This window comes from Asterias amurensis, chromosome 14 (assembly GCF_032118995.1).
Source record: "Asterias amurensis chromosome 14, ASM3211899v1".
Classification (NCBI taxonomy): domain Eukaryota; kingdom Metazoa; phylum Echinodermata; class Asteroidea; order Forcipulatida; family Asteriidae; genus Asterias; species Asterias amurensis.
In genome coordinates this window covers 15,315,597-15,343,375 of record NC_092661.1, presented here as the reverse complement: position 1 = coordinate 15,343,375, position 27,779 = coordinate 15,315,597, and the positions used below count along the sequence as shown (strand labels likewise).

Sequence of the window (27,779 nt, the reverse complement as noted above, 5' to 3'; positions counted from 1 at the left end):
ATGATTTCATGAAATTACCCCTTTTCCGTTTTTTTTTATATTTTATTCGTTAGCATTTGGTACCACGGGTTGATAAAGTTTCACTGTTTGCCTCACGGAAAAGCGCGCACTCAGTCTTGAAGCGCGCCCTCCCTTGGCAAGTAATGGACAGGTAAACAATGGCGGATGATTTTAAAAAGGTTCGTCGTCACTGATGATTTGATGTTTCAAAGGTAAGAAGATCATGACAACTAGCAGAAATTGCTTTGCGTAAATTCTAAAACGACCAGTGCTCGGTATTCTCGGTTATGAACAAACAAATGTAGTAACTACTCGTTATAAAATACTGTATAAAATAATGAGAGCGAGAGGCCAGGGGAGGCTAGCGTAGCCGTAGGCGTAGCGCAGCACACACACGTCCGTATACACGCACACACACATTCACCGTTCACTCACTAGTCACTGTCAATGTCATGACTGAGTTAGTGGTTGCAGTTACACACGTACCACCCTACTTTAGATCTTCCCATGCCATATAGTACCATAGACTTTGTTCACAAAATTCCTTGTGTTTTGTGGAGCACCCAGAATACCCCTATATATTGGGTGTTGGTAAAGTGCTATAAATTAATCTATTATTTATATTTATAAAGGTTTATCGGCAATTATTGCAAAATATCAAGAGAGGGCGCTGTTGAAACCACACAAAGATATAGGCGATGCGTGTGTGACAACATACACCGCATAGCAAACTGCCCCATCTGCCTACCCACAGCGCATTGCTGTTCTGAATCGCGATAATAAACCTTATGGGCTATGGAGTCCTTTTATTTTCCCTTTTTTGTTTTGTCCTTGGTCTATGTGTCTCCACATAAGGTGGTGAAAATTTAAAGTCCCTCCTTGTTAATATAAAATTTGAGTAGGAGCATGCATGCATGAGGGTCTGCATAGTTATAGCCCAGTCATGCCAGTGGCGGCAGTTTGTGCAGTAAGACAAGACAAGACAAATCACAGTCACAGTCTACAGATCACACAGCATTGAGTCATGTAGGCCTATAAACGTAACAGACACTTTTTTACTTGAGTTGATTGAATAGTTTTTTTGGTTGTTGTCTACAAAACACACTAGATTTGGAATAACGTAGAGGCCATCCATGATGCCCGCCCTGATCTGGGTTTAAATAAGGCCCTATTGTCTATAAATTGGTCATGTTCCAAATTATTTCTTTGCGTCTTTCTTTTAATATATTTCTTATTTTTACTTTCAGGCATGTGGTGATGAGACAAGGATTTTTAACAAAAATGTTAAAAATGAATTCCCCTCTCTCATGCAAGATCCAACAAGCCACTCAGCCAACAAGCAACAAGAAAAATCTCAGTATCGAGCATGCACCTATAAAATAACAATGTCCTACTCTTGTCATCTAGTGGAGCAATTCGCCCATGGTCATGTCTGTGAAGAATGGCTTATCTCAATGAATTTAATGTGAAGTGATTCTGAAGTTGGGCGTCAATGAATTTATGGCCATCAAAAATGAATTTAAAGACTGATTTAATAATCATCAGCAATTTATATTAATTTAATTTTTTTACTCAAGCTTCAATGACCCTTTGTTTCGTGATCAAATTGTAAATAAATTTTTAAAGTGATTCGTTTGATCGATTAAAAAACACACAACGCACAATGCAAAAACTTTCCTCGACATGGCGTCAACAAAAGCAAATTGGGTCCCGACAACAGGGAGGCCAGAATCTTGTCAAAAACTCCACAACCGCAGCAAGCAATCAGTCTGTTGCGACCAAAGTCTACCAACCGTGTACCAAGACTGTGAAGAGACTCGGACAACATGTCATACCAGTTGGTACAGGCTCGAGGAATGCTGGTCAACCAGTTGAAAAGTTTGACAGACGAGAAACTGATTTGAACAAACAGAGGGAGCAGACGATTGGCCAGAGTTATGAAAGGGCCCTGAGAAGATCACCCAGACTAAAGAATGAAAAGGAGAAAGAAAATGGTGTTGGCTCTACAGCATCCATTAGAAAGAAGTCTGCAGTGTCGGTAGAGGTAAGTTTTGTAGGATCCAAAAATCCTTGTGTGTATTTTCTTTCATCTTAAAATCTTTCCTTTTTTCTGTATAACGTACATTCACCACAAAGTGTAGATGTAAGGTCATTCATTTGTCTTCCAGAAAGAAAGACAAATTTTACTGTTGAAAAATAAATACTTTGCCACCAATGAACAAGATGCACATAAACCCAACAGCACCCCACACTATAATGACATCACTTTTTTTTTTATCTTTTTTTTTTTATTATTATTATATAAATCTCTGGCTTTCAGACAAAAATACCACACCATCTCATGCGATCACTGCATCATTGATGCACCAAACTGGTGTAATTAGTTTCAGAGTTAACATACAATTCTGACGTACGCGCACATTAGTGAAATTTGACACTTTTGTCTGAGATCCGGGTTCTTAGCTTCTATTTAAAGTATTAGTGCGGAATGCTATTGTGATGCTAAGAAATATGCGAGAAATAGGTCTATCTCCTGACTTTGATATAAGCTTTGAGCATTTTTCTTTTATCACCAGACACAAGATGTCAATCCTTCAGTCGTGACTCCACAACAGCCTCTCTTGAATACAGAGCCTCTTGGACTTTCCTTCAGTTCCACCGGTGACCTGGATGAGGACATACTGAAAGCAATGGAGGAAGCAGAAGCCAACTACTGCCATGAAAGTAAGAAGGCAACTGGTGCCCTGCCCCAAGCCAACGAAGGGCTTGAAGCTCCACATCCCGAACACAGAAAAGTTGTGACTGGCAGAACTACTGATGCCACATCGGAAGAATTCTTGTCTAACAACGACCAGTTTGATGAAAACTCTGAAGATTTGTTCACTGAAATTAAACCAGATAGATCAAAAGACGTTTTGATCAACATGAAGACTAACTCAACTACCTCTATTATGAAAACAACTCGTTTGCAATCAAATTGTCCACCAATGAATTCCTCAGAAATTAAACCAGATAGATCAAAAGACGTTTTGATCAACATGAAGACTAACTCAACTACCTCTATTATGAAAACAACTCGTTTGCAATCAAATTATCCACCAATGAATTCCTCAGAAATTAATTCTTCAAGATTAGACTTTCAGCTTATTGAAACAAAAAAAGCTGATGACTTGAAAAATCCTTTAAGCAGAACCAAAGAACGAAATAATCGTGCAACTCAAAGTGCAATATTAAGAGAATCTACAAATCTTTCCAACGCAGAGAGTGTGACAAAACCTCTGGAGATTGATACTTTGCGAAACGACCTTGCGCAAAAGTTCAATGACTTTTTAAATTGCCACAATGAGAAGGAGACATCACCTGCTGGCCAGGTGTACTGTGTGGACTCTCAATCACAATCCCCTCCAAGAAACCGACAAAAAGTTGAGCATCGCAAGCGAATAATGGCTCAGAAAAAAGGAAATAAAGGTAGCAAGACTGTAACAAACGCTACTGAAAGTACAGGTGAACTAAAAGCTGGTGATGTTGTCAGAACTCCTTTCAGTAAGTCTTTGGGTAATCACACAAATCATGATGACCCCAGGTCGGATGTGAGCCTTACCTCCCAAGCCACGGGGTCAACCACCCTTACTCAGCCTACAATAGACCCCTTACTCTTGACCTCATGGGGGCTGCCAGACCAAGTGCTTGCCCAGTACCATCGCTGTAACATCACCCACATGTTCCCCTGGCAGGCAGAGTGCCTTGCCCTTGGGAAGGTCCTGGATGGGGGCAACCTTGTCTACTCGGCTCCGACGAGTGCCGGAAAGACTCTGGTCGCTGAGCTATTGATCTTAAAGAGGGTGATGGAGACAAAGAAGAAGGCGCTTTTCATCCTGCCATTTGTGTCCGTCACGCGAGAGAAGATGTTTTATTTACAGGTACATGTAAGACACTGTCTATCTGTTCCCATGCAGGGCTTAAATATTTCATCTTTGAGAGTGCAAGGCCATTTTGTTTTGTGAATTCATCTTTTAAAGATCTCAAAGGATCTGAAATTGGCCCACAGCCACAAGACCTACAGCTCACTGATTTCAGAGTCGCTGTAAATTGTTTTTTTTACTGTGGTGTGGCTGGGGTTTTCTTTTGATTGTGGTGAGTCACGGGTCTGAATCCCACTCGGGCAGCCTGAAGGTATTTTTTTTTTTCTGTTACGAAACCAGGAAGAACATCTTATCACACATACACCTGGAATTACACGCATGCCATGGCCTCCATTGCCCATGGTCTTGGCCTTGGTGCCCCTTCAAAAGTTTCCCATTGACTTTCAAATGGAAGTGCCCTGAAAAAGTTGAAAAGATGAAAATGGACTTGCCTTTTTCAATTATGAAATGTCAGGCCTGCATTGCTGTACGACTACATGTATGGCATGTACATGTATTGGTAAAATTAAAAGTATTTAGCGACTTTTTGATTTGTTGTTTATTTGTTGTCAATTGCAGACTATGTTCCAGGATGCAGGAATACGAGTCGGGGGATACATGGGAAGTGAAGCCCCAGCTGGAGGCTTTAAGAATGTCGACATTGCCGTCTGTACCATTGAGAAAGCCAACAGCCTGGTAAATAGACTGATGGAGGAGAAAAAACTGGATCAACTTGGTAAGAATATATATATACCTGGCAAGTAGATACACACATGGTGTTTACGCAAACCCAATATATAACTTGGTAAGAGTTATGGGCCCAATTTAGCAGAGCTGCGTTAGAGCAAAATAAGTAGCCAGGCAAAACAAAATTACGCTTACTAGGATAGGGTTACCAGCCAAAACACAGGCACAAACTGTGACTATCCTGCTTAGTTTTGCTTAGCAGAAAACTGTTGAGTAATATTTTCTGCTGAAGCAGCTCTATAACATTGGTTACATGGAATTATGAACTCTCACCCATTTACTGCACATGCGCGGGCACCCTGCATACACAGATAAAATACAGAGGGAGGGTGATGCGCACATAAAGTAACTGGACGAGAGTTTATAATTCCATGTACAGCCACAGGCCTGCTTTGATCATGAGGACTTGGTCCCTTGTAAAGCCCGGTTCATACTTCCCTCAGAATGCGAATACGATACGATAAGAATTTCGTTGTCACAAATTCGCAAGGAACAAGTTGTGTCAGTTGACTTTTGCTCAAACTCCTGCGAAACATTCGCTGTGAAAAAAGCCATATGACGTCAAAATTCGTGTCGCGTTCACAGGAAGTATAAACCGGGCTTTAGGCAAGAAAGGAAATAGTTATAAAAAAAATACAGATTATCAAACAAATTGAAAAATAAAAAGACCTACATACAAAACAGCCTATTTTTTGTGACTTAACCTCTCCTCAGGTATCATAGTAGTTGATGAGCTTCACATGGTCGGAGACACACACAGGGGTTACCTTCTGGAATTGCTACTCACCAAAGTACGCTTCATGTCTCGGAAGTCACTCGGCAAGACAACTCAGATGGGCAACTCGGAGGGGTAAGACAAAACAATGTACTACCTTTTGAGTTTTATAATAATAATAATAATACTAATAGTTCTTATGTAGCGCTCATATCCGTCACTCAGTGATTCTCAAGGCGCTTCAACATACAGTATTGTTCCTGCAATCTTGACACGATTATTTTAGCAGAATTGCCAGAATAATTTTTCTTTGAAAGTACTTAACACAAAGCCAAGAGAACAAAGAGTCTGTTTAAAGCACTGGGATTTGTTGTGGCTCTCATGAGAAAGTACCATATTCGTGCACCAGCAACAGCAAAATCTTGTCTGTGCATTCTTAAGCTTGGTTCATACTTCCTGCGAATGCGATATGAATTTTGATGTCACAATTCTCAGCAAGTTATTTCAAAAGAATAGAGATGCGTCAACACCTGCGAAACATTTACAGTATGTGTACAGTATGTGACGACTTCAAAAGTTGCTTCCCATTGGCGTTCTCAGGAAGTATGAACCAGGCTTTGGTCCATTTTTTTCTTCTTCAAAACACAAAGTCATTTTTTAATATCTTTTCAGTCCTTCAAGTGAAGTGTCACAAAACGCCGTCCAGCTCATCGGAATGAGCGCTACCCTTCCCAACCTCGACCACCTTGCAAGATGGATGGATGCCGATCTCTACCGAACCGATTTCCGCCCCGTCCCCCTCACCCAGACCCTCAAGGCAGGCAAGACGCTCTACGACGCCTCTTTGAGTAAGCTGCGCGACCTCAACCCTGCGCACAACATCCCCGGTGATGAGGATCAGATCTTACTCTTGTGTCTGGAGACGCTCGCCATCGGGTGCTCCGTCCTCATATTCTGCCCCACGAAGAACTGGTGTGAGAAGCTCTGTGAGAACATGGCCCGAGAGATTGCTAGGCTAACCGGGAGGCTGCCTAATTCTAAAAAAGGTAATAGAAAACATGTTCATTCCCTTTCTCTGTGCTCTTGCCAATGATCTTGGACAGTACGCTAGGCTTAAAGAGCTGGAAACACTAACCAACAATAACAACAACATTTATAAACAAACCAAACCATTAAAACAGTTGGGAAAATAGTATCATCTGTTGCAAGCTGCTTACTCAACCAAAAATACCTATGGTATAAATGCAAACAAATAGTTAGTGGCCTGACATTTTGACCCTAGCAGAGTCTTTCTCAAAGGTTATAAAATGCTATTCTCTTTTTGTAGCATTTATTCTTGTTTTGGGGCGAACTTGCTTTAACAAATTATTAACAAATAAAACAAACGACTTTGTCTTATAAACCCATGCCTCAATTTCACATTCAAACTTTCTTCTCATATTTATACAGAGGCCAGTATCTCTGTCAATCTCAATGTGCAATCTCTTCAAGACGTCACTGAGCAACTCAAGAGGACTCCTGTGGGTTTAGATCCGGTGTTGAGCAGAACGGTTCCATGCGGTGTTGCCTACCATCATGCTGGTAAGTTTTCTTTCAGAAGCGTAACTCTCAAATGATGCAATAAAGTTACGATGATATACAGAAGGCTAGGCTTATCTTTTAAGATGCCAAAACAATCTCAAAGCTCACCACTTCTAAGACAACTACAGCTGCTCCCTATAGCCCAATGAATTGAGTCCATACCTACATATCATTAAATCAAAGTGCTCCAGATCATAGAGAAAGAACACCAAGTCATGACCGTGTCCCATGCCCTCGACCCAGGCGGACAAGGGCCCAGCCTGCCCTACCGGTCATGCTTCAATAACAGACTGCGCCTCCTGGGCAGGCTCGTGGGGGCAGAGCCCCGCTGGCCCCCACGAGCCCCGCTGGCCCCCACGAGCCCCGCTGGCCCCCACGAGCACTCTACAACGAAGGCCTCATGTCCAGATTATCTCTTGTGAGAGAGCTTTTTCTACTGCTGTCTCACCCCTATGAAACAGTCTTATATAAACGATCTTATATAAGCCAAGCTATATAAACCAAGTTATTATTATTATTATTATTAATATTTTTGTTATATTATGACACATGGACTCTACTCAGAGCCTACAAGTGACTTTATTTTTAAAAACCCCTAAAAACCATTCTCCTCCAGGTTTGAGCTTTGATGAGAGGGACATCCTGGAGGGCGCTTTCCGTCAGGGTGCGGTCAAGATCCTCGTGGCCACTTCCACTCTCTCCTCAGGGGTGAACCTTCCTGCTCGGAGGGTGATTATCCGAAGTGTGATGTTCAACAGGAGAGTGTTGGATCCCCTCGTCTACAGGCAGATGGCAGGCAGGGCTGGGAGGAAAGGTGTTGACACTGAAGGTAAAAATCATTGATTCTTTTGAAAACATTGTTCTGTGATTTTTTTCTCTCAAAAACTTGCCGACTAATAAAGCTGAAACTTTTACAGTTAAATTATATTACATACATCTTCATTGACAGTGAGTGGGGGTTCATCATGGTCAAAAAACTACAAAAGGTATCAAAACCCTTTAATCGAATTTAGAAATTTATTTACAAAGTAATTGGAAAGATAGATAAGACACAGAAAGATAACTGACTAATCTTCTTTTTGTTGTAAAGGGGAAAGTATCTTGATCTGCAAGCCAAATGAACGAGACAAGGCAGCTAAGTTAATGCAAGCTGTTTTACCACCGGTACAAAGCTGTCTGAAGAAACCAGGACAGGACTTGAGCAACTCTATGAAGCGGGCTATACTAGAGGTATATAGTATATATGTAGAATTGAAACTTTGATCACACAGTGGCAGCGGTCTAAGCTGCTTAGGGGTGCACCCTTTGTTAAAGGAGAAAACAGAGTGAAAAGCTTATTATTCTTTGTAGATCCTCAAAATATTCTATACTAGACAGATTTGAGAACCCAAGAGAAGGGGTACAGTGTATTAACGTTGCCTAATTGTGACCTGGAGGGTTGTTGACTTCCAACTTGAGGTATCTTGGACGATTAGAGATCACCTCCTACATTGGGTGTACTTATCTGGCTGCAGGGAGACTCAACAACACACCCTTCCTACTGGCCAATGGACCATTCCGGCTACCCACTAAGCTCAGCCCACCGGGCACGTGAGCAAGACACGTGTACGAGCACTCCTAATGACATTCTGCACGATTCTGCCGCGCGTGCCAAATATACGCGCACGCATGACCGAGTTTGTCCAACCACAATCATTGCTGTGATTGGTCAAATGGTTGAACGCGCACAGTTTGATTGACAGGCCAGATCGATCCATAAAGCATCTACCCATTACATTCCTCTTATATCAGGTTATTGCCAGCGGGGCGGCTTCTACCCCTGAAGATGTCTCAAACTATGCTGGGTGTACCTTACTGGCTGCAGGGTTGACCTCCGACCCTTCAGTCAATGTCAATCAAGAAGACAAGAGTAGCACCGCAACCGCCATTCAGAAATGCACCAAGTTTCTACAGGAGCAAGAGTTCATCATTCTCCAGAAAGTTCCAGCGGGAGGTAACATGTTCCTTGTGTTTAAAACTTGGATATGGATATCTTTTCTAATCTGTAAGCCATCTTTGTTATGTACTCTGTAAACAACAGTGATATAGTTATTTGATTTGGTTTTACCCTTCCCTTACACCTGCGTGTGTACACGTATAAGCACTTTACTGAATGTTGTGTCGATGATCCCTTCTATTTTAAAGATGGATCAAAAGGAGCATCTATTTCACTCTTATTCTCCTTAGATCTTTTGACATTTCTAAAGGTTTGCAGTTTGGCGTCACCTTGTAAAAGCATAAATCATTTGAAGTGGATTGCCCCAAAATATTTGCATTTTTTGGAGCATTTTGTTCATTTGAAAGTGAACAAAAGACTTCCTGATGTGAACAAACTGCCCTGCTGAATTATTGCTGTTAACTAAACTTTATTTCCGACTGGTTTTGTAGATGAATCCCAAGAGGTCTTCCGACCCACCCAGCTCGGGAGTGCCACCCTAGCCTCGGCTCTCTCTCCTGATGAGGCTCTCGTCGTGTTTTCTGAGCTTCAGAGAGCCAGGAAAAACTTTGTCCTGGAGAACGATCTGCATCTACTCTATCAGGTACAGATTTATACCGGGTAAATGAATTCAGTTCACTGAAAGATTTACAGGAATAATTCTCTGGGGTTTTCTTCCCACTTCTAAAACTGAAACTTCCTTCCTTGTCTTCTCTCTATTGGGTTCTTGAATAGTACAGTGATTAAGTTAGCTTGTCTGAGAGATATTGGCTTCACAACCAGAATAAATGAAATTAAATTAGATATACAATTTAATACTCTAACACAATGGCCTGCTTGAGGAAAATATTGGGGGGTCACCAGAAGGGACAGACTTCGCTACACAAGAGTACGTGAACTTCTTCACTACTACAAAGATCTTCTGACTTCAATTAGGAAAACAAAACTATTGTGGACATGTGAACAGAATGGGCAGTGGCCGATACCCCAAATTCTTCTAGAAGGCCACATTGCAGGAAACAAACCCAGAGGAAATACAGGAAAACGATTGCTGGAAGATATCAAGCACTTCTGTGAAGAAGCTGACATACCATCTGTGGCAGCAACAGGACACCTAGCAAGGAACAGAGACCTATGGAGACTCTTAGTTGGGAAGCCATCTCCGGGATCTACCTCGGCTATGATGATGAATACTTAAACACGTCTAATAGTATAAAGCAAAGCAGTTTATTGAGGACAAGATTTGTACACAACATGACTTGTTGACAATTTTCTCTTCTTCTTACTGTTTTCTAGGTGACCCCAATCTATGACCAGGGTTTCCAACCGGACTGGTACGAGTTCATGTGCACCTGGGAGAATCTTTCCTCGGACAAACGTCGCGTTGCTGAGCTTGTCGGCGTCGAGGAGCGATTCTTGATCCGCGCCGCCCAGGGCACGGTGTCGACTCATAGCGCCAAGCAGCAACATGCCATGGCAGTGCACAAGCGTTTCTACACCACGTTGATCTTGAATGACTTGGTGAGGGAGATGCCGGTTGTTGCTGCAGCAAGGAAGTACGGATGTGCAAGGGGGCAGCTTCAAAGCCTGCAGCAGTCAGCAGCAACATTTGCAGGTACGGCAAGGTTTTAGCCAGGATTTTGTAAAAGGGTGTACAAATTTGCTGGAAATTGGTCGTTCAAATTTGTCACTTACAATACATTAACATTTTAAATTACAGATAAAATCTGTTGTTTAAAAGATCAAAATTATCAATTCGCTGACTCATGACTAAGGTCATTAGTGTATGGAGGTCATGAAATTGCTTTTGTTTATTTTGGAGTTTATTGTTCAAGTGTGGTCTTAAAAATATTTGTTTTGCAAAAAGAAACATTCATGTTCCAAGTAAAAAATTGATTTGATGATTAAGGGTTTTTTTTTCTTCAAATTTATACACATTTTTTTTATATAGTGACCATTTGATCAAACGAGCGTGAAATTTACCTTGTAGCACCGAGGAGAAAAATTTATTGTATGGCGACCCACACATCCGTTTAATTTTTTTACTTCCAGGCATGGTGACAGTGTTCTGCAATAAGCTTGGCTGGACCAATCTAGAGCTTCTCCTAGCTCAGTACCAGAGTAGACTGACCTTTGGCGTCCAGCGTGAGCTCTGTGATCTGGTCAGGCTATCCCTGCTCAATGCTTTCCGTGCCAGGTTGCTGTACGGCAGTGGGTTTGCATCGGTCGCTGCTGTAGCTGCAGCTAAACCTTCGGATATAGAAAGTGTTCTGCGTAAAGCCGTGCCTTTTAGAAGGTAGGATATTTCTAGAATGGGTTATCAAACACATTTAAAGGCAGTGTACACTATTGGTAATTACTCGAAATAATTGTTAGTATAAAAACTTACTTGGTAACAAGCAATGGTGAGCTGTTGATAGTATAAAAACAATGTGATAAACGGCTCCCTCTTAAGTAGTTTTCGAGAAAGAAGTAATTTTCCACGAATTTGATTTCGAGACCTCAGAATTAGATTTTGAGGTCCCGAAATTAAGCATCTGAAAGCACACAACTTTGTGTGTCAAGGGTGTTTTTTCTTCCACAACCAATTGAGTTCAAATTTTCACAGGTTTGTTATTTTATGCCTATGTTGAAATACACCAAATGAGAAGACTTGTCTTTGACAATTACCAATGGTGTCCAATGTGTTTAAAGGGTTTTGATAGTTTTTGGCCATGACATGAATCCGTATTCACTGTGAATGAAGATGTATGTAATATAATTTACCTGTAGAATTTTTAGCTTCATTAGTCGTTAAGTTTTGAGAACAAAATTAAAAGCACAGAGCAATGGACTCTGGAGAGTCTGGTAAATCTGTTGTACATGCTATAAATTAATTTTCAACTCATTGAGACAAAAATTATTTTCGTGAAATTTTTGTACTCGCTTCTCAAAAACAACAGCCCCTCAGCAAGTATTAGTTTAAGAGAAGCTTTCTACTACCATTATCTTTAAACCGTGTAAGTTTAATGTATATCTGTAGACATTTTTATTTGTGTCTTCCAAAAATACCCAAACCGTAATTTGTTTAATACTATCAGCTTTGGTTTTTGTTGTTTTGTAGCTATTTTTTGTTTTAGGAGGTTTTTTTTATCAGCAGAGTCTCAATTCCCCACAAACTACTCAGCATTTTATTTCTATTAGTTTGAATATTTGTTTGAATCTCAAATTCAAAAACCTTTTTTGTCATTGACCCCGCGCTGAATAATTGATTGATTATGTTAATAAATAATGTTGATAATTTTTACATCAACTGTTACAAACACAAGATTTACGATTCACTTATGACCCAACGTTTTCCTTTCCTCCAAAATTGTCACCCAACAGTTCAAGGAAAGCAATTGATGAGAAGCAGTTTGAGGTCGATGAGAGAAAGAGATCCCGTTGTATTTGGGCCACAGGACGCAAAGGACTGACTGAACATCAAGCAGCTGTGATGATCGTTCAGGAAGCTAAGGGTCTCCTCAAGGCAGATCTAGGAGCTCTTGGAGTCGAGTGGAAGCCTAAAGAGTCCCAAGATGGAGAGGATGATGCTGTCCAAGGACCTTGCAATGATGTCCTGCCTCTGAGAGGTTCAAGACCATCTGCCTCAAACCCCTTGAGACTAAACCCTGGCGAAGGCATCCATTACCAACATTCAATGGACAGGACTGGTATAACACCTTCAGGGTCTGATGCTGATCAGACTCGGAAAGACTCGAATCCATCCTCTTCAAAATCTGGTGATGATGTTGACAAGCCTCGGGGTGGTTCAAGACCATCTGCCCCAAACCCCTTGAGACTTGACCCTGGCGAAAACATCCATCGCCAACATTCAACGGACAGAACTAGTATTAGATCTTCAGGGTCTGATGCTGATCAGACTCGGAAAGACTCGAATCCATCCTCTTCAAAATCTGGTGATGATGTTGACAAGCCTCGGGGTGTTTCAAGACCATCTGCCCCAAACCCCTTGAGACTTGACCCTGGCGAAAACATCCATCGCCAACACTCAACGGACAGAACTAGTATTAGATCTTCAGGATCTGATGCTGATCAGACTCGGAAAGATTCAAGTCTATCCACCACGTCCAAACTGCAGACTATAAACAGTAATCACAGCTTTCAACAACAGGCCTCAACAAATGGTATTCAAACCACTTTGGGTACAGGGAAATCAATCTCCAGTGGTCTGCAAAGTTTTGTTAGAAGACCTTGTTGTGAAGCACTTCAGCATAATGAGTCATCGAAGGACTCACCATCAAGCGCCCTGGAGGAAAGTTCCAGACATGAAAACGAAGCGCAGGGCAAAACTCCCTCAAACACAAGCAGTACAATGAACAGGAAATTGGCAAGGGACGTCCAACTAGGTGCAACTTCAAGGGCTTCTGGTAGTGGCGAGAGAAATCAGCTTCAATCCAGAGGTCTATCAGCTGAAACAGTGCCTGTTAGTCTCCAATCTCATGCTAGTCACACAAATATTACAGATGCCACATCCAAATCATCTAAGGTCAGAACTGGGAAGGATAACATGCCAACTCCCACTTGTACTCTTCAACCAACTACAAGAAATAGCTCCAGTTCAGATACCTTGCCATTCAGTAGTCTAAAAAATGTGGGATCTTCCGAGTGTAATATGCAATGTGGGAACAAAATTTCAAAGACAAGTACTAGTGCATTATCTGAGGATAAGAACGAAAGCCTGTTGAGGAGTACAGAGAGTACTGTAGTGTCTGGAGGCAACAGTGGAGCAATGTCTGGTGTGGAAACAAGAGCGAAGGGAAGGGCTAGGAGTATTACCATTAAAGCAGTCGTCCATGTAGATTCATCAGGAATGACTGCCGGTCCAAACTTTGAAACCGACGACAAAGCCATACCGGACAGAAGGAATACATTTCAAGAACTACCAGTTAAGAAGTCTATTTCAAAATCAAAACACCTAGACTGTCTTTCCATCGTTTCTATTGGTTCACAGTCTCCCAATCAAATGCTGAAGCCAGCCTCTGTAGTTGGCAGAAATCCAAATCCAGCATCAGATGGATTCGCACAAGAGAAACAAACGCCGGCAGCAGCCAAGAACAATAAAAATTTGGTTGGGCAAGATACGTCCCCAGAGTTATTCTCTCTCCCAAACAGTCCCTCCCAAGACAAAAAAGAGGCCACCAAAGATAACAACTCTTCTTCAAAAGAGAGCCAGCCAATCTCTCCAGACTTCTCCCCTCTCAATACGCAAATGTTGTTGTTCTTAGAGCAGCAGGAACTTGCCAACTGTAAGAAAAAGTCACCAACTTCGCCGGACTGTGTTCCTGTTCCTGAAAAACAAGAACCGTCTGTAAGTAGCAAAGCTTTGAACAAGTCCCCTTCAGGTTCTTTGCTGGAGAAGTCGTTAGAAGGGGCTTCAGAGGAATCACTTGCCTTTTCTCCTCTTGATCCAGAGGTGTTGAAGCTTATGGACAAATACCAAGAGGAGGAGACAAAGAATGTACCTGTACCAAAAATGGAGACTTTGACTCATTCCTCAGCTCCTCAGTCTTCCCCTTCCTACTCCCCCCTGAGTTCTCAAGCCTTGCTCTTCGATGACAGTACAACCAGTGAGCTTGATCCTTCGCAAGCAACATGCGAAGAGCTTTTTCCCGCCTCCTTCATGTCAACATTTCCAACGCTGGATTCTCAGAGCTTAAAACTCGTTGATGGACCATTCTCTTCAAGGAATGACCTGGCTGCGAAGTATGCCTCGCCAGCTTTGAAGACTCCAGAGGAAGGGAGAGTAGTAAAGAGGGTCTCTGTTAAGGGCTCTCACAGGAGGAGCTCCTCAACGGGCCGGTCGAGTTCCAACAAAAAACAGAAGCTCGTGGTAACCTTCTGCCAATCAGAATCACCATACTCTGAATTTTTCCAAGATGAAGACATGATTCTTGATCTTGCGGAGACATTAGAGTGCTCATTTGTCATTGATCGGACAGAACCCTTTGCAGACAGAGTGACTCAAAATCTTGCTGCTCACAGCTTGTATAGTGTTGATGAGCAGACTCTTCACCAAATTTCTTGTAATAGCAAGATCAGCCAGAATAGAAAACGAAGAAGCATTCAGAGAGGTTCTAACGTCGAGGTGTCTAATGGTGCTGGAAATAGTCTTGCCAATTACCAAGACAAAGTAGAGCCTTACCCTTATTCGCATCTTGAAGAGGACCTTGCTCTGGCTGCAGAATGGAGTGACTTCTTCTCACCCGATAAAAGCCAACAAGTTCAGAGCTCTCGCCCGAAATCCAACCTTAATGATGATGAAGGGGTAACTTCACAAAGTGCCAAAAAGTCTACCTCAAACCAAAAGGATGAAAAAGAAAAATTACCATCCACGAAATTCCAAACTGAACCTGAAATGGTTCCTGTTATTCCGAGCGGATCTGAAATTCACAGCAATGGTGTTCCTGGGAATTCGTCACGTTCCTCTGCCAAAATGAGAGCGTTTGAAAGAACTGAACAAAAAACATCGGAGATGGAATCAGAGAGAGTGAAACAAGTTTCAGCAAAGGACATTGGAGATAAAAACTTATCTGATCAGCTTAGTCCAGGTACAGTGGCTATGCTGGACTTGTTTGCCGGGGATTCCTTCTCTCAATTCTCTTCCCCATTTTCCAAAGCAGTTTCTAATCCCACCCCTGCAACCAAAAATAACAATAAGAACAACACCAGAGGTGTTAAGTTAATAGACCATCGTAAGATGGATGAAACCAAAAGAGAACAAAGAAAAAGAAGAAGCGGAGATGGCATTACTGAGGTTATCCAAGACAAACTCCCAACCAAGAAGCCATGTCAGGGAAGACGTCGACCATCTGACAGTGAAACAGACCTTGAAACCCAAGATACAAGAAGGAAAAGCGAAGGAGATGCAATCCCGCCGACTCCACCCAAAGATAAAGCCAACACACCGAAGCTTCTCAAAGGAACCCCCAAACAGAAACACGTTTTAGAGACGGACACTCCGCGATCTCTACGTCTCAAACAGAGATCGACCACTAAACAGACACAGGCTTCAAAACAAAGAAACACTGCAAGGAAATCTAATACTCCTTTACAAAGAACAAGAAAGTCTCCCCGATCTAAGAAGAACTTCTTAAAGTTTGTTGAAACACCTGTCATCCCTTTGAATCATATTTCATCGCCTGCGACCACGCCTCAAATCTTCTCACCTGATGTGGATTTAAACGATGCCCAAGGTGCTTCTCAGCTGTACCTCCATCTTGACTCTGAGAGCAGTTTTGAAATTGAACCTCCGACCCCACAAGTGAGAAAGCCAGGTCGTACAAAACATCTCCAATCTCTCTCGAGCCCGTCATCTCCCAGGAGTAAACTTCCTCCCACTCCACTCCGAGTCTCCTCATCTCAGTTCTCAAGCACACAGGGAACCTTCACTGTCATCGATGTGTGCTCAAGCAAAGAGCTCTTCCAGACTTTCTTAAAGGAGTGGCGTAACAAGACGAGGTACTCGCTGTCGGTGGCTTGTGAGAAATACATCCCTCCAGTTGAAGGTGGGGGAATCGGAGGAAATATAAGAAAAGGTGAGCCAAAGAGCAACATCCTGAGAGTTGTACACAATAAAAGTAACATTTGGAAGTGTAATTTCAAAAGGGTGTTGAGTATATTTATAAGGGTGGGGGAGTATATGAGATATTGCCAAAAATGCAGTGGTATGTTTATTTGCTATCACGTGACTAGACAATCCTCTAATCAAAAATGGCAAGAATCTGCTTGCCAAAAACAAATATTAATATTTTGTGCATTTTTGGAAAAGTTAAGATATTTAAAAATAGTTTAACTTTGTTGACTGTACTTTGTGTGCAGCTATTTTCTCTGGTAATGGGAATTTCTATGAGGAAAATGTAAACTTGTATTGAAACCTTGCAAAAGGCACCACATCAAAGCATGGGCTACCACAGCAATTGTTGTAGGTGCCATTAGTTAATTTGAGGCCTGGATTGTTCAACAATATTATTTTTTTTAAAGTTCAAGACTAGTCTCCAAGTCATAATGATTATTTTAAAAATTTGTTCTTTCTCTGGTAGCTGTATCGAAGCCCAAGATGTCCGAGGTAGATGGTTTCCAGGTTGGTGATGAAGGGTTGCTAGTGATTGGTCTATCTGTATGCTGGGAGGACAAAGACGCTTACTTCATATCACTCCAGAAGGATGTCAAGGACGGTAAGTGCTCACAATACGGAAGGATTTCTAACAATAATATTAAAATATTAATAATAAGCAAGAATTTAGTGTTTGTAGAAACCAACACCGGGAGTTTGGCCATCGTTGGGTCAGTGTTTGAATCAATGAAAAAAGTGCCGTTATAGATCGTCAAAATGCAAAGAAATCAAAATGAAAATGTATTCTTGATGTGTTATATGGTAAAGCATCAAAATAAGAACATTTCAACCAACACGCCATTAAATAGCGCCTTTTCAAAGCATTTTACAGGACAAAATACTGAGCACTTTTGATACGCACTAGGGGTGTTATGAATTGGTCTTTGAAAAGCGTTTGTAACCGTTTGTTGTAAAATGCATATGGTTAGAAAGATGATTTAAAAGACGAATACAATGATCCACCCTAATTTGCCTCGAAATTGCGTGGTTTTCCTTTTACTTTGCGAACTAACACGGTCGGCCATTTATGGGAGTAAAAAATTTGACAAATTTGACTCCCATAAATGGCCGACCGTGTTAGTCGACGAGGTAAAAGGAAATCCACGCAATTTCGAGGGGTATTTGTGTGGATGATTATATTGTACTTTTAAAATATCTTTCTAATCATATGCATTTTATAACAAACGGTTACAAACGCTTATTTAAAGACCAAATCGACCGATCCAAGGCAACGTGTTCCTTTAAATATTAAAGAACCTAGTATTATTAATACAAGTACAAGGTGTAATGTCTGATTTTCTTCCTCCATGATTTAATCAACCGTCACACACTCCCGTTTTCCACAGTTGACCCTGATGATAGTCTAGCCCAGCCTCCCTTGGACCCATCCTTAACGATTCAAGACCGTCTACAAGCAGTAAAGACCAAGCTGGAACAGGTGTTTGTAGAGCGTAGAGGTGGAGGGACTGATCAAGTCTACCAGCTGGCATTCGACTGTAAAGAACACGTAAGGGCTGATTTTATCATAATGTACTCTGGGCCCAATTTCATAGCGCTGCTTAGCGACCGATTTTGTGCTCACTGAGCAATTTCTATTTCATAGCGCTGCTATAACCGTAAGCACACGAAAAGGCATGCTAACCTTCCGGTGCTTACCGCACGAAAATAAATGACGACAAAATGCAAATCCACGATAAACACGCAATATGGCTGCCCATTTTTCTGCTAACCTGTGAAGTACGCTAAGGCTTAAGCAAATTTTTCTGCTACAGTAAGCACGCAAATTTGCTTACCGTTAAGCAGCGCTATGAAATTGGGCCCTGATCGGTGTTGTAACCCTGGTGGGGATGGGCGGTGCTGGGCGAGCAGCCTGTCCAGAACTAACATTTTTCACCCAGCACTCTGAGCAAAATACACTGTGCTGCCCAGCGCAAAGTTCCCCCAGATTGGGACTTCAGCAATGATGGCCCCATACACGTATGTAAACATGAATAATGTTGTGGAACTGCCTGCCCTTGGTGGACTAAATTGGATTTAGAGCCCACCACTGAAATTGGTCTAGCTGCAACACTGCATCTGATCATGTAGTTTTAGATATCAAATATTAAAGCACAAGGGAAGCTGACTTGGTACAAAATTTCCTATCTCTAGACAATTGTTTTTTGTTCAACCCCATATATGTATTTTTTGTTCTGTTTTATAAACCCCCTTGCTCAGGTCTTGCGGCTTTTGTTCTATCTTACTCCAAGAAAAAAATAAGCATCAAGCAAAATTCCAACTCACTTTCTGATGACTAAAGCCCGGTTCATACTTCCTGCGAATGCGAATCAAATTTTGACATCACAGGGCTGCTGTTTCAGTGAATGACAAATTTGTTGCGAATTTGTGACGTCAAAATTCGTTTCGCATTTGCAGGAAATATGAGCTGGGCTTAAAGACACTGGACACTATTGGTAATTGTCAAAGACCAGTCTTCTTATTTGGTGTATCTCAACAGATGCATAAAATAAACCTGTGAAAATTTGAGCTTGATTGGTCGTCTGAATTGCGAGATAACTATGAAAAAAAAAAACACCCTTGTCACACAAAGTTGTGTGCTTTCAGATGCTTGATTTCGATACCTCAAATTCTAAACTTGAGGTCTCGAAATCAAATTTGTGTAAAATTACTTCTTTCTCGAAAACTACATCACCTCAGAGGGAGCCGTTTCCCACAATGTTTTTACTCCCAACCTCTCCCCCATGACTCGTTACCAAGTAAGGTTTTATGCTAATAATTATTTTGACTAATTACCAATAGTGTCCACTGCCTTTAAGTAAATGGTGAATTTAACAATTGGTAGTCCGATTCCCTTCAACAATTTTTGTTTTGCTTTATATTTTGTGTGTGCGACAGTACAAAGTCCTGAGCCGTGGTTGCGGTGTGACCTTACGAGGCCATCTAGCTGACCCCAAGGTTGCTCATTGGCTGATTGACCCCGGGTCAAAGGAGAGGAATCTGCATGGGATGGTCACTCACTACGTGCCACATGAAGCATCACTGTTAGAAGGTATTCACCATATTGTCTGACTATTTTCGGCCTTTCCATTGCAAAACAGCCCAACTGGAAATATTACATTTGAAAAGCATACATAGATAGTCTGTTTTGCCCCATAAATCGGGGCGAAAGTTTAAAAGAGGCCAAGATAGGAACATGTTATGTTTAGTTTTTCTTTATTCAAGTCCAGCTTTATTGATCAAATTCACCTGACGTCATCATCAGAATAATCTTGGATGCGCCATTTTGGTGGTCAATGGTACTGTGTGTTTTTTCGGTGAAGTACGCATTTTAGGCGACTACATAAACCTATTGACCACCAAAATGGTGAGCGTGGCACGGTCGTCGCGTGTGCAAGGTGTCAATAGTCAGTTTGTCTTTATTCAACCCCAAAATTGTGAATTAAAGTAAAGATATAAATCTTGTATCTGTTTGCAGGTATAACTGGAGGAGTAGGTATCAGCAGCTTGGGTCTGTTTGCTCAAGAGCGGGGTACCGGGCGTATCCGAGCAGCCACAGAGTCTGTTCTGGTTCTAAGCTTAATGGATAACCTGGAGACCACGCTGAAGGAAGACGGACTCTATAAAGCATTCTCAGAGGTAAGTTGACCTGGGCCTAATTTCGTAGCGCTGCTTAACAGTGAGCAAAATTTCTTGCTTACTGTAGCAGAAAAATTAGCTACATGTAGGTTAGGAAAAAATTAAGGCCATGTTTTTTTGGTCTGTGGTAGCTGATTTATAGTCAACAGTATCCAGAAAGCTACCATAAAAAACACATGTGAAAGTTCCAGCTGAATACAGTGTCTACTTGTTGAGAAAACATGAAAAAACTGCCACAGTAATAACACAGAATGTCAAATCCGACCTAGTTTTAGTGAGGTGACAGTAGTTTACCAACTGCATCTTTGGCCCAGCACTCCCTTATTGACACCAACCCACAGAAATCTGACAAATGTTCTCCTGAGATTCAAATGATTTTGGGTGAAAAATTATCCAGACGACAGTTTGAAGGGAATCAATCCGTTCTCAAAATAGCTTATAATTTCAACAACTGTAGTGCCTCTTGCAAAGAAGGTTTTCACCAATTTATAACCATACCTTTCATGAACATTATGCACTTTTGAGCTTTTCTGTAAAGGGCCTGTTCCTAAAACTTTAATAATGTGCACAACATCGGTAAGATTGAAAATACAAAGTTCACTGATTTGCACATCTGTGAACATTCATAATTTCTCTTATACCAATGTACATGTAGTGTGTGACCTTAAACCCTTTTCTTCCCCCGCTATTTGATTAGGTTGAGATGCCATGTATGGGAGTCTTGGCTCGTATGGAGCTGACTGGGTTTGGATTCAGCCCAGAGGAGTGTGAGACTCAGAAGGCTGTCATGCAGGCTAAGCTGGCAGCGTTAGAGGAACAAGCATACCAGATGGCTGGCCATGGATTCTCTCTAACGTCACCGGAAGATGTCGCTCAGGTATATTATAATTATTAGCTTTTATATAGCGCTTTAGCTACAAGCATTTCAAAGCACATTATCGTTGTTATTTCCAGACAGGTTTTTGAATTGTAAAACCCATTTATGCAATCTTTCTTGACTTTAGGGGAAGCTGCAGACTGGTACAAAAATTACTGCAAACCTTGACTATTAAAAATGCATTTTGCATTCGAGGGAAGTATGAAACGGGTACTAATTCAATGTCTCTTCTTGCTTTAAATCTCAAGGTCCTGTTCGTTGAGCTTCAACTGCCCCCAAACGGCGACCCCTCTCTCGACACCACCACAACAGTCCGTAAGACACTCGGCACTCGAGGAGGCAGAGCCCGCCTCCCAAAGCACTTCAGCACTGCTAAGGACTCCCTGGAGAAACTCCGCCCGTTTCATCCCCTTCCCGGGCTGATCCTGGAATGGAGACGCATCTCGGCGGCTGTCACTAAGGTCGTGTTTCCCCTGATGAAGGAGAGGAAGGCGGATGGGAGAGTTGGAGGGGAGAGGATCTACGCTACATGTCAGACGCACACAGCAACAGGTAAATATTGTCAAAGTAGTACTTTGATGTACATGTAGAAAATGTGTGCCATGTTTTTTTCTTTTCCTGGATGTATTTTTGTTACATGTGTAAATCTGCAACCACTTTAAAGCAATAATTTGAAGTACATTGTATTGTAAATTTTGTAGCAATTTAGCCCCTGAAAAAGTTTTAAGGTAGTGCTTAACATACATTAGTGTAGGGTAAAGCAAAAACAGTAGCAGAAATTGGAATTCTGTCGTTTTTTTACGAGCCATTTTGTTTTTTTGTCCATCAGGTCGTGTGTCCCTCTCTGATCCGAACATCCAAGCAATCCCTCGAGATTTTGAGATTGAGATGCCATCGGCCATCGGTGAAAGCCCTCCTCTAGGGGTTGATCCATCGACTGTTGCTTCATACCACACCAGGACTGGCACCAGACACCGTCAGGGTCCAGGCCGACAGGGCAGGGGAGCAGCCAGAATGGCCCAAGAAGGAGTCGAACCTGCGCCTTCTTGTGCAGTTAGCGTCCGTCATGCTTTCTGTCCGTTTCAAGGTGAGAAGGGTTTCCGCAACTTTGCTGTCAAGATATCCTTTCCATTATTGGGTTCATTTAGCCATGAATTCCTCAGTCCTGCAGCCGATTTCACAAAACGCTAGGATTAATCCTATCTCGAGTTAGTACGAGTAACTCGTCCTAACTTAGGATTAATCTTAAGGTCTGCATGCTACATTGCAGGGTTGGGACTCGTCCTAAGTCCTAAGATTAGTCTTAAGTTAGGAAGAGTTTTGTGAAATCGACGGCTGGAAAGTTAACACAGAGCCCATGACCTGTTCTTGGCCTTTGTGCCCCTTAGTTTCCTTTAAATTTTCCAATGGAAGAGTCGTTGGTGAAATGAAAATTGCCTTGCCCCCTCAATACTAAAACTCTAAGCCTGATCTCTGTTCCTGTAACTGTGCTGGCAATAGAAAGTTCCTACTGGATTTCACACAGTGTGAGGTTGACTGTGCAAATAGGTCTTTTTCTGCATGCACAACTGTGCCTTACATGTGAACTACAGAATACATAACAAGTTTTTTTTAAAATTTCTTGCCTGATTGGTCGGTCAACCGATTGGTTGCGATAAAAGTTAGAACACTTGACGCCTCACAAAACCCAAACCCAACTGCTTCTAGTTTTTGGTAGCCATTCCTCATTCATAAGAAAATAATGAGACATCCGTCTTTTCTCAGGTGGCGTTCTACTAGCCGCAGACTACTCCCAGCTTGAGCTCCGCATCCTGGCCCATCTCTCTGGAGATAAGAAGCTAGCAGGAATCCTGAACAGTGGAGGAGATGTATTCAAGTGTATTGCTGCTCAGTGGAGGCAGGTCAATGAGGATGACGTCACCCCAAAGCAACGACAACAAGCTAAGCAGGTAGGTCAAACTCTGCTGAGAAAATAAATATCTACTAAGATAAAAATATTTAAAAAAATTGAATAAACTTTACATTATCGTTAGTCCGCCCATATTACACATATTTTAAAAGATAACATAGAATTAGATGTTGCAATCCGCTTACTAACTCAAAATGGTGTAAACGGAAAAAAATAGCTTATGGCCTGAAGAGTCTTTCACGAAGGCTAAAGGAAAGACTTGAGAAAGACTCTGCTTGGGTCGAAATTTTAGGCCATTAAGGCACCTTGTACAAATGTAAACCTTTACATGGTGATATATGTAAAGGAATTGGTCTCATACTTCAAAACAGAGCTTGGTATAACTTGTACGAAAATACTGAATGTTGAAGTGTCATGAGTGTCAGATTTGAGTGCCATAAGAAGCCACTATTATTATTCTTATCTTCAAGCAGGCTTGAATCCTTAATTTTGATAGGTCAATCCATAGCAAGAAGAGTGTGAAATAAACTTATACTGCATGGCTTATATCACATTCTGCTTATTGTGTGTTCTTACTCCACATATTGTGCTTTTATAAGCTATACGCAAAACGTACAGCTTATAAGAAGTTAATGAAAATTCAAAACTGGCGCGTTTGCTTTAAATGCTGATATGATATAATTATATCATCACATGCTTTGCTTGAAGTTAGCTTCGGCCTCTTTTGATATAGGACGCACAAGCTCTATATTTTTCCATATTCCACTCGCGCTTGTGTCATAACTTATATTATTAGAGGTGTGCTTAAGATGCAGTATTTATGGTGATATATGTAGATCTGTTATGGGATGGTGTACGGTATCGGAGCCAAGGCTCTTGGTCAGCAGCTTGGAGAGGCAGAGGAAGAGGCTGCAGCTTTCATGGACTCCTTTAAGATGCAGTACAAAGGTTGGTCTCTCCTTTCTATTGAACAGTTGGTCGGTCAAAGTACACTAGTTTAGAGTCTATGTCTCCTCATATTGTATCACCAAAGGGGCTCAAAGATTTTTATCCCAAAGATCAAGAGAATACCAGGGACTAGACCTTGTGCTGATAGAAAGTTTGTAAGTTCTTCTTGTAAAAGTAGCACCAAGGATTATGGCTTTGTGACTACTGAGTATCAGGTTCACCTTTTTTTCTTTTTCATAAATCACCTTTCTTTCTTTTTCATAAATATCATCCCCGACTTGATAGCTTTTTCTCATTGTTCGCAGGCATGAAAGCCTACATCAAGGAGACAGTTGCCAAGTGCCGTACCAATGGCTACATAGAGACCATCTAAAAATAAAATAGAACATCTTTTTCCTCTTGCAACTCACACCTGTTATCTCCATGTCAATTTCTTTTCCAAACGTTGGACTTAATTGGATCATGGATTTTTCTTCTTTCATTATCTCTGACTAAGAAGTTTTTTTTCGTTAGCCTTTTTGAGCAAACACCAAAGGAATACACTGCTCGAGTTTATACAAGCAGATTTACTTAAACCAAACAGTGCAATTATAACTTGGCCACAATATCTCAAAATGGCTTATTGCTTGCAGGCATGAAATCCTACATCAAGGACACAGTAACCAAGTGCCGTACTAACGGCTACATGGAGACCTTTGCAATAAAAAACAAAACACCCTTTTTATCTTGCAACTCACACCTGTTATCTCCATGTTATTCCTTTTCCAAATGGTGTACTCTTCTTCTCTTTTTTCTTCTTCTTGCTACTATCCCTGACTTCAAAGTTTCTTCTCTTTGCTTGTAGGCATGAAAAGCTACATCAAGGACACCGTAGCCAAGTGTCGTACCAATGGCTATGTAGAGACCATCCTCCATCGCAAGCGATTCCTGCCGGCCATCAATCACACCAATCCAGCAGCCAGGAACCAGGCAGAGCGTCAAGCGGTCAACACCACCATCCAGGGCTCGGCGGCCGATCTTGTCAAAGCTGCAATGGTCAAGATAGACCAGCGACTTGTAGAGGAGTTTCCCAACACCGCCCTCACACATCGTCACAGGTGGGAGTTTGAGAGGGGTAAGCAGTAGTGGCACATTGCACGAGGAATGCACTTTTTCCCAAACATTATTTGGTCCCAACATATGCATAAAATAACAAATCTCTTATAATTTTGACACAATTGGTCATTGAAGTTTTATTGAGAGTAAAAAAAAAACCAAAAAACACCCTTGTTGCATAAATTTGTGTGCTTTCAGATGCCTCCAAAAAGGTTAAAAGACTTCAGGCATAAAGCCTTTCATTATTTGAGTATTAAGAAATCAACTCTCTCTCAAAAACTACGTTACTTCAGAGGCAGCTGTTTCTCACAATGTTTACCAAGTAAGTTACCAAGTAAAGTTTTATGCTAACAATTACTTTGAGTTATTATCAATAGTGTCCAGTGCCTTTAAGCAAGAAAGCAGTATCCATTTGATATTACATGTACTACCTGTGAATGTGAAAGACGCCAATTCAAAAACACTGAGACTGTTCTATCCTTCAATTAGGGTTCTTAAACCTGTATAGCTGGTTGTCACCATCACTTTGGTCTTTCTTTTATTATTATTTTTGTTTCTCATACACAAAGGTTCAACGCAACGGCGCAAGAGCCGCAGGTTCACCCCCGTCACTCCCTCTGGAGCATTCTTAGTTCTGCAACTACACGATGAGCTCATATATGAGGTCCACAGGGAGGATGTCATCCAGGTAGCACAGCTGGTCAAGACGGAGATGGAGTCAGCACTGAAGCTGAGCGTCAGGGTACCCGTGAAGGTAAAAGTGGGCCCCACATGGGGGCGTCTGGAGGATTTTGATATTTAACTCTATCTTTCAAGCATCCGTCCTCAATCCAACACCCGAATAGCAGATGGAAATTTGCATCGGGGATAAAGAATATTAGTTTAAATTTGTTACCCATATACACCGATGTGTGTTTGCACTGTATACTCCGCAGTACTTTCCAGAGTTCTGTGAAAAAGTCACTAGCATAGTACTTGGGTGTGATTTGAACCCATGACCTTTGCAAGTCTAGAGCAGTGTCTTACCAACTTGACCACCGAGATTGCCCGGTACCTGTTATTGTAACTCAACACCCAAACCTGATGGGGCAAATTTTGGCTGATTTCTGAGAGCTGCCCAAAAATTGTTCGATAGCCAAACAGTTATTTTAACTAACAGAACACAGTCTTTATAATTTTATCAAACTTTTTTGGATTGGTATGCTTGAAGATTTTTGATCAGTTAACTGGTGTAATGCTCAGTCCGAAGGAAACAAAAAATGCAGTTGGATTTTGTTGTGTTGGGACGATTACTATAATTTAGTTTGTTTCTCTCAAATGAATTATTCTGGTCTAAAATAATTTCAGGATCTAATTGTTTCAATTTCAAAGGTATAAAACTCAAGAAGTGATGATTAAAAAAAACATTGAAACTGATGAAGGATTTTGAAAGTTTACTTTTTTTTATATTATTAACTTGATGAATGTACATGTACTTTTCCACAGAAATGGTATAGCCTTGGGAACATTTTGCACAAAAAAGCAACAAATTTTGTCAGAAAAAGTAACAAGGCTGTAGCCTTGTGTTCTTATCAAATTTTGCCCGAAAAACCAACAGATTTTGTCAGAAAAAGTAACAAGGTATAGCCTTATGTACTTATAAAGTTTTGCCTAAAAAAGCAACAAATTTTGTCTGAAAAGGTAACAAGGCTATAGCCTTGTGTACTTATCAAATTTTGCCTAAAAAGGCAACAAATTTTGTCAGAAAAAGTAACAAGGCTATAACCCTTGTGTACTTATCAAATTTTGCCTAAAAATTCAACAAATTTTGTCAGAAAAAGTAACAAGGCTATAACCCTTGTGTACTTATCAAATTTTGCCTAAAAATTCAACAAATTTTGTCTCAAAAAGTAACAAGGCTATAGCCTTGTGTACTTATCAACTTTTGCCCGAAAAACCAACAAATTTTGTCTGAAAAAGTAACAAGGCTTTATAGCCTTGTGTACTTATCAAATTTTGCCTAAAAAGCAACAAATTTTGTCATTAAAAGTCACAAGGCTATAGCCTTGTGTACTTATCAAATTTTGTCTAAAAAAGCAACAAATTTTGTCCTAAAAAGTAACAAGGCTATAGCCTTGTGTACTTATCAAATTATGCCTAAAAAAGCAACAAATTTTGTCTCAAAAAGTAAAAAGGCTATAGCCTTGTGCACTTATAAAATTTTGTCTAAAAAAGCAACAAATTTTGTCAGAAAAAGTAACAAGGCTATAGCCTTGTGTACTTATCAAATTTTGCCTAAAAAAGCAACAAATTTTGTCATAAAAAGTAACAAGGCTATAGCCTTGTGTACTTATCCAATTTTGTCTGAAAAACCAACAAATTTTGTCTGAAATAGTAACAAGGCTATAGCCTTGTGTACTTATCAAATTTTGTCTAAAAAACCACCAAATTTCGTCAGAAAAAGTAACAAGGCTATAGCCTTGTGCACTTATAAAATTTTGTCTAAAAAAGCAACAAATTTTGACAGAAAAAGTAACAAGGCCTTGTGTACTTATCAAATTTTGCCTAAAAAAGCAACAAATTTTGTCATAAAAAGTAACAAGGCTATAGCCTTGTGTACTTATCCAATTTTGTCTGAAAAACCAACAAATTTTGTCTGAAATAGTAACAAGGCTATATATAGCCTTGTGTACTTATCAAGTTTTGTTTGAAAAACCAACAAATTTTGTCTGAAAAAGTAACAAGGCTATAGCCTTGTGTA

At 41.0% G+C, this 27,779-nt stretch overlaps 1 protein-coding gene across 1 annotated transcript; it reads left to right on the top strand.

Annotated features, from left to right (window-relative positions):
- Positions 1-162: 162 nt before the first annotated feature.
- On the top strand, positions 163-26,630 carry LOC139946760 (DNA polymerase theta-like). Its single transcript, XM_071944439.1, has 25 exons — positions 163-212; positions 1,248-2,044; positions 2,577-3,920; positions 4,482-4,638; positions 5,364-5,499; positions 6,037-6,410; positions 6,814-6,945; positions 7,562-7,774; positions 8,036-8,175; positions 8,737-8,938; positions 9,373-9,524; positions 10,217-10,535; positions 10,973-11,216; positions 12,287-16,497; positions 17,002-17,136; positions 17,921-18,081; positions 19,470-19,623; positions 20,050-20,210; positions 20,908-21,087; positions 21,336-21,639; positions 21,917-22,174; positions 22,852-23,036; positions 23,833-23,944; positions 24,789-25,058; positions 25,609-26,630. The coding sequence occupies exons 2-25, from the start codon at positions 1,664-1,666 to the stop codon at positions 25,839-25,841; spliced, it is 10,158 nt and encodes a 3,385-aa protein (XP_071800540.1). The 5' UTR covers positions 163-212; positions 1,248-1,663; the 3' UTR covers positions 25,842-26,630.
- The last annotated feature ends 1,149 nt before the right edge of the window (positions 26,631-27,779 follow it).